Raw genomic sequence first — 12,358 nt, 5'->3', positions numbered from 1 at the left:
AGAAAATGGAACCCAGAAAATGGAGCCTATCTTTGGAGACCAGAGAGAATCAGATAATAAATTAGGCCAAGAAATGCAGAATGCAGAGAAAAGAAGAAATTGAAGACCAAGACATAAAGTAAATGGAAAATCACAATGTTGTGGTTGCTGCTTTCCTGGGCATTGAGATGGAGGCATCCTCAATGCCCTTTGGTGCATCTTCAAAACAAACACAGAATTGACACATACCTCTTGTAGGGAGCATATATGTTTGATACTTTGATACTGGGTAAGCGTATGTGTGTGAATGAAGTTGGAGGAGGGGGACACAGCTGATTCAGCGATAGACCAGCAAACTCCCAAGCGCCTCTGCCATCCTCAGTTTACAGATCAAACCGGCATTCTATTTTGACCAGGATATTTACAGGTTTTATTAAATCTTTACAATCAGTAATTATAATCAAGTACACAATTTTATATACAAAGATTATGTACATTTTGAGCTCAGACTTTTACATCACAGTACACAGTTGCCCTTAGGAATACTATACACACTTAAAATCACCAGACAATAAAACCCAACAACAGTAGTGTTAACAGCACCCCTTTAGACTTTTCATAAATTACATCATAAGAAAATATATGGCTGTAAATTGGGCTGGTAAAAAGTCTTTAAAAATCTGGATGTATGCTATGCATTCATAGAATGTCCCCTCTACTGTCCTGGCTGTAGGGTATTATGATCATCCCTGGATCTCTATGCATCTGCTCTCAGTAAACCCATGTTGAAAGAGGTGTACAAGACAAGCAGGCCCTTGATCCAAGATGAACCCAATATTGTGCCAGCACCTGGATTACTTTCTGCTCAGGGGTGGAGGGTGTGAGGGCTTAAGATTTACACACTCCTCTTAACAGATACATGCTTGTCCAAAAAGGGCTTCTGTTGTGATATGGAGATATCAATTCATAATTAAGTAACCTCTTTCCTAAAAGCAGTTTCCAAATCTGATAACATGTAAACCTTCCGTTATTGTGAAACAAGATTATGGCTGTGATGAAGAACTAAGATATAAAAAAGGGCAACCTATATCTGAGGTAGACTACCACCTTCCAGATGCTCCTTTCTAATGGCAAGGGAGTCTTTCGATAATCCCTGAAATCAATAACAAAACCCCAAAACCACTTGCACATGCTTCGTGTCAGACAACCTAAAATCCATCTTATGGACTATGTACAAGTAGTAGCAGGTAGTGCAAACTCTTAATAAATTATTCGTAGGAAGAAATGAAAATTTAGTGGTTGCTGTATGAAGCCACTATAATCCTGCCAAAAATGCCTTTCAAGATATAATGTCTAGAGAATCACTTTTACCAGAAAACACCAAATGAGCAATTTCTTCTCAAGGACAAAAGAAAATAACAAGTTGTTAAGTTAGGCTACATCACAGTTAATATATAAAAAAGCTTTAGTGGCACTAGGACTCGACATGCAGAACTGATTTGCCTTTCTTTCTTTTTTTACAAGACTAATGTCTATTTAGTGCATTTTGTATGCTTGGCCCCAAACTGCTGGAGCTCTTTTGTGGGCCATGGAAACACACATTCTCCTCCACACCGGGCCTAAGCTACTAAAGGACACTTTAGAGAAACCCTTATCCAAATTCCCTGAAGGAATATTGCATCCTCTACAAACTGAGCCTTAAGACTAAACATAATTCAATCAAGGTACCTCCACAAAGAGTTGAGAGCCCTGGCTGTAAGATTTATAGTATGTGCAAATAAAATAAAAGTGAAAAAAGTTGAAAGGACACTTATTTGTCTGCTAAGATTCATCACCACTGTTTTCTGCTCAGTTTTTGCACAACAGGCTTTCCACCTGACTAGCATGGTCTTAGGAAGATACTGACGCCTGTACATTTTCACACGTTTGAACTCATTTGTGCCATACAATAGGACCAAGAAACAATCAGGAGCGCATGAAGCAAGGAGCAACCCAACCATTGCTCCACACCTCAGCTATTGCTTCAACAGGGATACAACAGAGAGAGCAGGTCTGGTGGATCCTACATATCATCCTATATGTCCTACTTGTGCCAGATACAGTCAATGGTTATCATTCACTTCTACGGGGAAAGTAAAGTGCTACATTCGAGGGTTGCTGCCATTTCCCAAAAGCCTGGGGGAAAAAGGATCCTTTAGAGAGATGCAAAGACCCATCCTCAAATATTCCTGCACTATACAAGCGTCCCTTCTTTCTACTACACACTGTCAGAGACATCCCGCTAATCCTCCCCTCAAAATCAGTTGTACATAAAGTGGCTAACTAGGCAAAGCACACAACGCTGCTGTGTAAAAGCAATTTCCAAAATGCAAACAATCATCAGAAACAAAAAAATATAAAAAATGTGAGTAATTTAAGATGGAATATAAATAAAGTCTGGCAGCTTTGCGTTAGACACAACTGTATTATCCGCTTTTCCTCTACATTTTGAGTTTTTTAAAAGGATCCTCATTGTAAATTTAAGACATTATAAAACATGATTGCTCTCATACGTAACTAGTACTCCTACTACAATTTAGAAAGAATCTACATGTGATACCAGTCTTTCCTTGACTTCACACTACACTAGGAACATTATCTTTAGCTAAAGCGACTGGCCTTTTTGTCCAAATGGAAAACAAGAAATTTTGTGTACAGCAATAGAGATGGTACCAATCTAAGGCTTTTATACAAACGCAAAGCAAAACAAGTTCCATCCCTATATTGATTACTGTAGTACCTTTTCCATAAATTGTCAAAGATGCTAGTTTTGGCTTAGTTTTTTAGTTTACTACTTAATGATGAATTTTCAAAATCAAATTAATGGGAGTGTAAAAAGAGGTTCTCCCCCAGCCCCATGACCTAGACTCAAGTTTCAAAATTATCTTTTTAGAGAATACATTGCCTTTGGTTTATAAACTATCTCGATTTGAACTAGGAATGTAAGAGGGAGAAATCCAACTTTTCTTGGTCATTCTTCAAAGTAATAAATGGAAGAAGTGATAAGGAGGTACAGCACACTTTCTATTATTAAGTGGCACTGGACATATCACAGTTCGCCTGTTGTTCTGCCCTCATCATAAAGGCACAACAGCTTGAAGTACCTTCTATCATGTCTCCATAAAGGCTTCTGGGATACAAGTATTGACCCTTGAAACAGCATTGATGCAACAGCTGGCCTGGGGCCTTCAACATGTGCCAAGAAAACATGCCCCAACTAGCCATACAGACTCAGTGGTGCATTAATCCCACTGCATTCATTCTCTGCCTCCTAAGGCTAAGGCAAGCTAACCCACAGCAATCTGGAACACAGGAAGAATTCAAATCCTTCCCTGAATGAACTTCCTGCATTACGGAACCATGCAAAGGAACCCTGCAAATGGGTGAATTGCACTTTCCCATTTTTAAAAACAGGGAAAACAAACAAAAACAAATTACAACACATGCTGGGTTTTGCTGATAAACCTGGCTAGTTGTCACAATACTGAACAATTCTGTTTAATTTTCAGATATCAGGGCCTTACTATCCTCCATGAAGTTCACCATTTTGTAGTCCCATGTGCACATTATTTGAAATTATAGTTCATCCTTCTCCATCATTTCAAATGCTTCTATGTCTTCATTCCAGTCAGCCAATATTGATTCCACAGACTGACCTTTATTATCCCAGCTATTACTGGGATTGGAATCTGTCTCAGTCTTTGATTGTTCCTCAGGATTATTATCCAGTTCTGACATATGACTGTCACTATTAGTTTCTTGTAGTTTAGGAATACACGAATCCTGGTTTGGAAGTGAAACACTATTGCTACCTAACTCTGTATGTGAATTCAAGCCACTTTCACCTTCAGGGTCATGAGGGTTCAAGTTCAAATCTGTTGAGATTTCTTCTGACCTCTGATTATGAGAGTCATTGTCCGATGACTTCTGATCCATGCTTTCCATTTCTAAATCTGAGGGAAGGAGGAAGAACAATGGAGTGACAAAAGAAAAACATTATTTCCAAAGCTCCTGGTATTTCTTTCCACTTTGAACTATAACATGACTCTGGAGCGTAAACCCCTTTCTTTGCTTTTCCCAAGTAATACTGTCATGTCATGTAAACATGGTTTATAGCCAGAGGCCGCCATAATTTTGTACATTAACATATAGAAAGCAGACTAAAAATTAACTTTGTTTGATTTCATTTGTCAAACAACAACCACTCCTAATAAGAGATTAAATTACTAAATAACTAAAATTAAAATGTATAATAAAACTCTCCCTTCTGCTGCCAATAAAAATACCGAGTCCCCTGCCAGATTAAAACATAGGTGCAAAAAGCTTTAAAAGGCAAGACATACAGTTGTCCCTCTGGATTCACTGATTTCCCATTTGAGGTTTTGAATTTCTGTGGATGGGTAGCCAGGAGGGACAAAATGGTGTGCAAGTGTGGGGCCATGCACAGCCATTAAAAACAACGAGGCTCCAATATTTGCAGCTTTTCTGCAACAGATCCCCCCCAAATCGGGACAACTGTAGTTCTATTTACCCTGCTAGTTTTTTATGGCTGCTTTCCTCTTTGTTTTCCAGCAGCCAAAGGAAATTTAGCAACCTGCATAGCAGCAGAAATACTGCTGCCTCTTGGTAGTCTACTGTTCTGTTCCAGGGGGATCTGTTTGCTAAAGAACAAAGGGCAAAGGCAGGGAATTTTTCCCTAGAAGACTTGTACACTGGCCTTCTTAATAAACAGTGGGAGATATCCTTGACTCCACCAAATTTACAGATACAAAATCTTTGACGTGACAGGATATTATTAAACTTCTCATGCAAAAAGGCACTGGAGTCATAGAGCTATAAATTATTTTCTTGAGAGGGCTACAGTGAAATGTCAAGCATGGCTATAAACCAAATGCAAGTTTATATAAAGGATACAATAAAAATCAGCACATTTGTGTGATTGAAGATATGAACAAACACAGCGTTTAAACTTAGGTGGAAGAGAAGATTGAGAGCACATTCAATGGATGTTCAAAACAGTTTTAGAAGAATTTAACCAGGAGGTTTGTAATAGAGTTTGGAGTTGTTCTAAAAAATGTATTTTGGGCAAACAAGACTCATTTAAGCAAGCCAAATTCAGGCAGTGTCAGAGAAGAGCACCATGGATGTACATTTCTAAAGGCAGCAGTCTTGTTCCAGCCCTCAGGAGGGAAGTAGGAATACTCTGAGAGACAACTAATGGGAAACTCATACAAGAGTTCTGTAAAATCTCCACAGAAAAGGCCTTTAGAGGCTCCTCAGACTTCTGCACCATGCAAGAGCTGAGAAACTATCTTCGAGTACTTTTCCAACACTGGTACAATCAAACACCCACCTTGGAACTTGGAAAAATGCAGCAATGACTATATGGAGTGCGGGGTTTCAGTTTGGAAGTACATCTAATACTGAAGCTGGCGAAATATTCTAAGCCCTACATTTCTTGTATGACACTGTTGACATAAAAATTAAAGTGAAGGCGAGGCAAAATGCATTCCTGTGGCGGGATACAGACCACCCAAAAAGGGTGGTCTCCTGCTGCCCTGGTTTGCTCCACGAGGGAGCTGCAGCGGCCAAACCGCGCGGCTCCATTGCGGAAAAGAACTCGCAAAAAGCAGGTTCTTCTTGTGGCGCCTTTGTGACGCTGCAATACACCAATGGCACACTTGTGGCATCACAAAGGCGCTGGGACGTGTGGATGCTAGGCATCTGTCACATCAAGATGGTGGTGCCCGTGTGCACAGGGCACCACCATTTTGACGCCCCCGTCATGTGTTGGGGTGAGGCCAATATGGACGGTGCATCCTCACTCAACCCCTAGCACATGACAGGGGCGTCGCGAATGCCCATATAAATTGGGCCTGTCATACACCTCTACTTATTGTTACACTTTCTGATACTTTCTTGTTTGCCTCAAGTCTGACTCTATGTGAAGAACTGGAGTGAAGTATGTGTATTAATTGCAAATGCCTTCTATCAATGTCTATGGCAACTAACCTGTGTCACAGATGCCTCCTATCTATGGATTCAAAGGCAGAGTCAACATCCACAAAAGCACAAAAGAGCTCTTTTCAGCCATTCAGGTAGGATTTCTGAATCACAAACTACTGTTAGTAATTAAAAGCATAATTTACAATATCACTGTGAACTGTAATAATTCAATAATTTGCTATTTGTGTTGTAATAACATGCCATACATTCCGGTGGCAGCATTGGAAGTGGATTTGTGCAAACAGCTATGTTGTGTATGGTCCCATTCAGTGATGTACACTGCTGCAATTCAGTATGGGGGTTGTGTAAAACTGATGTAGTGTATCCCTACAAGTGGATATTTACACTACTCTGAGGCGATGCAGCATTTTAGCCCTTTAGTGTTTGGGACTGTATTTTCTGAGAAACATTTCAAAGGAACCCAAAAATTAAACAATCGCTAAGATCAATTAATAAGTGAACTATCAGATAGTAAGTCAATCTAAACATGACTTGGACCTATTTTTTTTTCTTGATCTGAGTACCTGTATCTGACCAAAACCTAGATAATCAGAATCTTGAAAAATATCTACAAAGTAGAATTTGTTGAGAACAAAATATGATCTTCTATTAAGTTTATGCCAGTACTTTTGGGAGCTTCTCACAGTTAAATTCTGAGCACTGTGGAGAACACGGCCTGTAAGGATTTAGCTACTCCTATCATCCAAACTGAGTGTAACCACAGTATGTTAACTGAGTCTTGTGAGGGAAGATGGATCATGTCAAACAAGGTTTCTTGAGAAGCTCTTCAGACATAATTGCGCTTCTCAATGAGGGACGCCAAGATTCTTAAGCACACTTGAGAATTACTAGACCTTGGAGATCTATTGATCAACCACAACCTGGCTGCTTCAGATATACTACCTCAAATAGACTTAAGAAACTGTAGTTAATTTTTACCAGATAAAACACATCCAAGGATTAAGTTTTTAAAGAACTCTCAGCAAAAGTCTACAGATATGTCTGATACTTACTGCTATCAATAATGTAGTTTGGAATCATTTTATCTTTAAATATAGTTGCTGATATTCCAAGGGTAGCAGAGGAAGAAGGGAAAAAGCACATACGCATTTTAAATCCACAAACACATGAAAGTATAATGGTAATTCATTAATATAGTAGCTACTTAAGGGAATCACGCTAACAATATTGCGAAATGTGACAGAGGATTCAGAAATTTGCTGTCTGAATATTGGTATTTCAGGAGCAGAAGGAAGAATTCTGGCACACGGTGATTTCCTTCCTCACTTTTTATTTTCTGCAAACTGTCAAATGGTTTTTCAAATAATATTGTATTCGGTTCCAAAGGACTAGTACTGGGCGTCCACTAACAACAGCAGAATCCAGTGGAAACTGGAGGAGGGTTATTCAGGGCAGCTCCCTGTGTTCACCACAATCAATCTCCAAGGGATTGGGAATTCCCTCACTCCAGAGTCCACTTTCAGGCAGCTCCAAAGACTGGAGAGGGGAAGGGTTGCATTGGTGCCCAAGTGACAGCACAGCATTGCATTCATGCCATGGGTTCCACAAAGAAGAAATGGAACCAGAGTGTACAAATAGACTGAAAGGATCCCTGAGCACAAATGCCCAAGCCTCAGTTATTTCTTGAGGAGTGGATCGCCCAGTGTACGGGTAACAAGAAACCACTGCAATTTCCCCAAGAATGAATGACTGTGCACACGATTTTGGGAAAAAATCATGTTACTAAAGTAAAGATAAAGGTAATCCCTTGACATGAAAGTCTAGTCGTAACCAACTGTAGGGAGTGATGCTCATCTCCGTTAGTAAGCCAAAGAGCCAGTGTTGTCCAAAGACTACTCTAGTGGTCATATGGCTAGCATGACTGCACCGAACACTGTGACCTTCCCACCAAAGTGGTACCTGTTTATCTACTTGCATTTGCATGCTTTCAAACTGCTAAGTTGGCAGAAGTTGGGACAAGTGACAGGAGCTCATCCCATCATGCAGCACTCAGGCCTTGAACTGCCAACCTTCTGATCTTCAAACTTTGCCTCTTAACCACTAAGCCACCACATCCCTATATTATATTACTAACAACATAAAAAAAACCTAACTCACTCCTTGACAGGCCCCCAAATTATTTTTTAAAGGTAACAGAAAAAAATACCAGTTTTCTAACCTGCATGTCAAAGCAATAGTTTTCTAACCAAACATAAAAGAGGTCTTGCTTGTTATTTATTTTGAGCTTTCTAATATAAGCTTTTTTAAAAAATAAGAGTCATAAGCCATTGTTAACATATTGGTGTTCAAAATGATCTCTCTTGTAATTAAGAAAAGTTTGAAATCTGGTGTAAGTTAAAAAATCCAATTAAATTTTTAAAAGTAACTTAAGGCCAACCAATTTATTCCAGGTAAGGACTTAAGCTTTGTATTTTGCAACAGAATTTAAGGATGTTTTCACTATCAAGACTGTTTTGCTTCAGAAAGTACAAGGAAGTATATGTTAAAATTAACACTAATTCTGTACACACTTCAATGGCAATACATCCTCTTGAACACAGCGGGATTACATTTCAAGCAAATATGGAGAGGATTGTGCTGCAGGTGACTAAAGGGGCAGTTTTTAAGTAAATACAGTGTTGATGTGATCAAAGATTTCTTTCTAAAACAACAGAATTTGGGGGCTAGATCAGAACACATCTATGTTTAGTCTCCTTTTATCTCCAGCATCGTTTATCTGGGTCAGGGTGGGAATTGTGCATCCCTGTAGATGCATTTGGATGGTAGGTAGCTTACACACACACACACAATATCACAGTTACTCGGTTCAAATGAAGACACTATAGTAAACGGAAGACTCTCTGCTTGCTTGCTGGCAGAAGTAAAGGAGTTTTATGTGTTTGGCCAAAAGGTGTATTTCTCTGCCAGCTTACTGAGAAAAGCCATTCAGTGGATCTGGATTACTTGTTTTCTTGCCGTGGGTGAAAATGGTTTACTTAAAGCAATTCAAATAGCACCTTTAAATCACCATGATTTGAAAAATCTTTTCAGGACACACCCCAAACTGCTGAAATTTAGTCTGTCAACTCATTGGGCAGCAACCATCTTCCATCTGTTACACTGTTTTGCCCTTACCTCTGTCTTTTGCTTTATCAGAAAGCAACACTTCTACTGCTTCATATTCCTGGATGGCATCAAGAATAATGCTGCCTTCCTTATTAAACAGAAACAGCATGGGGATAGTGATGTCATCGGTATTCTTGCCATCTCCAGCCATTTGGAAGAGGGGAGCTGTGTCACTGCTACTTCCTTCATTATCATCTGGTTGAACAGATCGTTAGAATAAGATGTATTAACATTAATGCATCAGTTTAACCTTCTGAATTATCAGTGACCATATAATATTTCTTGTATGCAGTGGAAGTGGAAGATAGTAGCATTCTATGGCACTGTACATATTAAATAAGCCTGTCACAGCACAAATTTGGCATTTATTTAAAATTTTAGTCTGCCTGCTGAGACATGGCAGCTGCATAGGCAACACATAGTAGGATCAGAATAGTTATTTGACCTTGTTACAGGGGGAAAATGTTACAGGGAAAGAATGCGCTCTCTCTTCCTGAAGAGCACGTCTTTTGTTCTTGTTGTTGTTGTTTCAAACCTCTCCATGCTTGCCTCCCTTCACTAGGTGAATGGCACAACTCATTTTTAATACATTCTATTAAGTAGCAGGTAGACTTTCTACTTCCTTTTATCCTCATCATGAAGCTGTGTCCATGTATACGAACTATGCACAGTATGTTAAAATTCAAAGGCCAGCCTAAATAAAAAGACCTTCCCCTGCTGGCTGAAAGAAAGCAAAGAAGGGCCAACCAAGCCTCTGTGGAAGGGAATTCCACAACTAGGAATGGACAGAAATTTCAGAATGCAGATGTACAAATCTGGCAGCACCCTTGGCTGTTCCTTCCAAAGGTCCTACAACCAAGGATTCACCCCTTTGGGGTGCCAGTTTGCTTTTGTAATGGAACCCACAAATGCCAGTTTGCTTTTGTTTACTTTCATTGTTGCTTCTTTTATGCTCCTTCAAGTGGACTCTAACTTATGCCAACCCTAGGGTTTTCTTGGCAATATTTATTCAGCCATCATTACCTTCCTCAGAGACTGAGAAAGCATGATTTGTTCAAGATTACCTAGTGGTTTCCATGGCTGAGTAGGGATCTGAACCTTTGTCTCCTGGAGTCTTAGTCCAACATTCAGGTCAATATACCATGCTGGGTCAACAAATATATCACAATAAAAATTATTTTGCACCTTCACAGTGTTGCATTTTTGGTGTCAATTAATGTCAATTAAATCCTTTTCAATTCCAGATTGTAACACAAAAAAGTGTGGAAAAGTCAAAGGAGTGTGCGTGTGTAAATACTTCTGCAGGGAAATGTATAATATAGGCTAAACCATTCAGTTTAAAGCAAATTGAGTGAACAATCCATCCATACCTTAATTCAAAAACCACACAATTAACATTAGTGTCTTTATGTAACTTGCTTTGCTTACCAATAACAATGCCACCTATGGCACCTGCTTTTTGGATATTGCGTGCCTTTTCAGCAAACATGCACTGCCCTCTTTGCATCAATGCAATTTTCTCCTTCAGGGTTTCAGGATTGGTGATCTCAGAGCATCCATTATATGGTTTACTGACTGCAACAAATCCTCTTGTCTGTTGAAGAAAATGAGTTTTAGCAGACTATCAAGCCTGTAGAAAGTCTGTACTCTCTCCAGTGAAAAATCTGAGCAACATGATAGGAAATATACCTAACAAAGTCCTGCCCTCCACTGAGTGCCCTGCACTTAAACCTGGTTAAATCCATGAACTCCAGCACACTACACAGAACTGCAGCCATTAGCTTTAGTCTTGATACTGTTATTATTTGTCCTTGCTCTTACTAGTTATAAAAAGTAGCAACACAAATCTAGCGCCATTTTGAAGTTAATTGATTTTATGAAACCTGACCTACATTCAGTTGTTACTTCTAACTCAACTAGATCCACAAAATCAATAACATTTATTGGGATTAACCATTTGGTTTAGGCTACTGTTTTCCAGCAACCTACACTACAGGCTGGCTTTAAAATAAAAAAAAGTTTTTAGTTTTAGTTTTAAAAAACTTTTATATTTTTTTTTTAAAAACTTAACTTATGCCCATGTTCCTATTGAATAAAACTGCAATACACACAAATTCAGTAACATCCAGACTATCCGTCTGCATTAGCACAATTTATCCTAACAAGTCCAGAAGTTTAGTCATGTATGTCTCTTGCAGCAAACAGAACAGAACACCTTTAAGATTAATGAACTGTAAGCATAAACATTTTCTGGGCTGTGGCCCCCTCTGACAGATCCTTTTACTAGCTCCACCTTTTACTTCCACATCTGAGTTCTTCCAAATGTTTTAGACTGTTGGTTGTATCATCCTTAAGCACTGGCCCTGCTGAGATGTAGTCCATCACATGTGAAGAGACTCAAACTGGGAAGGTTGTCCTAAACTCATAATGACATTTTTTCTTCTCATCAGCTTTCCAGCTGTTTAGTATTCCTCCTATACTTACTGTAGCCTATCTACATAACTAGGAAACCATTAAAAAAGGCTGCTAGGTAGTATGTTATGGAGGAAAATGTGTGTGTGTGAGGGTCATATTTTTTAATATTTCATGATAATCAGAAATGTGCTTATTATAAATTATCTGGTTATAGATATAAAAATATCTGGTTATAGATTAACCTTGGCCTTGGGCTGCTGGATGAGCAATAGGGAATCCAGAACACATTATTTTAAATAAAGTACACATACTCTCTTCTTCTGTGCCCTTTTCATAGGACTTTATCATATGGGGGGAAATAGGGGGAGGAAATGGGGGTTTAAACTAACATTATGCCATGAAAATAGTGGATCACAGTGAAGATTTTCACATGCATCCCGATTAAAGAGGACTTATCCCGGCAATAAACAGGGAATAAACAGCAACAAATCATTCACAGGATTCCCCCGTGAATGATTTATTGCTAGTTCTTACTTGTTTATTGCTGGGATAAGTCCTCTTTAGCTTCACCACCGTGGATTTTCACAGGATAATGTTAGTTTAAACCCTCGCTTTTCCCCTTGTGATAAAGTCCATAGTAACCACTGTTGTGAAAGTGATTCACTATCCCACTTAATATTTTTGAGCTTTTTTCTTCCAAATTAACCAACTGTTTTTCAGGCTCAGATGCTTTCTTAACTTTTGGAAGTCTGCAGGAAAACTGCTTCAGATATACAAAACCTGGTATATGAGT

At 39.0% G+C, this 12,358-nt stretch overlaps 1 protein-coding gene across 3 annotated transcripts in view; it reads right to left on the bottom strand.

Moving 5' to 3' along the window:
* Positions 1-380: 380 nt before the first annotated feature.
* The window catches only part of EDEM3 (ER degradation enhancing alpha-mannosidase like protein 3), a 39,621-nt gene continuing 27,643 nt past the window's right edge, over positions 381-12,358 (bottom strand). For 2 of the 3 annotated variants that reach the window (XM_042463568.1, XM_042463570.1), the window contains 4 exons: positions 10,579-10,744; positions 9,160-9,345; positions 7,038-7,085; positions 381-3,971 (listed from right to left, as the gene is read on the bottom strand). In XM_042463568.1, the coding sequence (XP_042319502.1) occupies positions 3,595-3,971; positions 7,038-7,085; positions 9,160-9,345; positions 10,579-10,744 (777 nt within the window). In that variant the 3' untranslated portion in view covers positions 381-3,594. The remainder of the gene's footprint in view (positions 3,972-7,037; positions 7,086-9,159; positions 9,346-10,578; positions 10,745-12,358) is intronic. The other variant, XM_042463569.1, reaches the window with a different exon arrangement.

The sequence above is a fragment of the Sceloporus undulatus genome, chromosome 4 (assembly GCF_019175285.1).
Source record: "Sceloporus undulatus isolate JIND9_A2432 ecotype Alabama chromosome 4, SceUnd_v1.1, whole genome shotgun sequence".
Lineage (NCBI taxonomy): Eukaryota > Metazoa > Chordata > Lepidosauria > Squamata > Phrynosomatidae > Sceloporus > Sceloporus undulatus.
The sequence above is the reverse complement of the archived record's forward strand: the minus strand, read 5'-3'. Positions and strand labels throughout refer to the sequence as shown.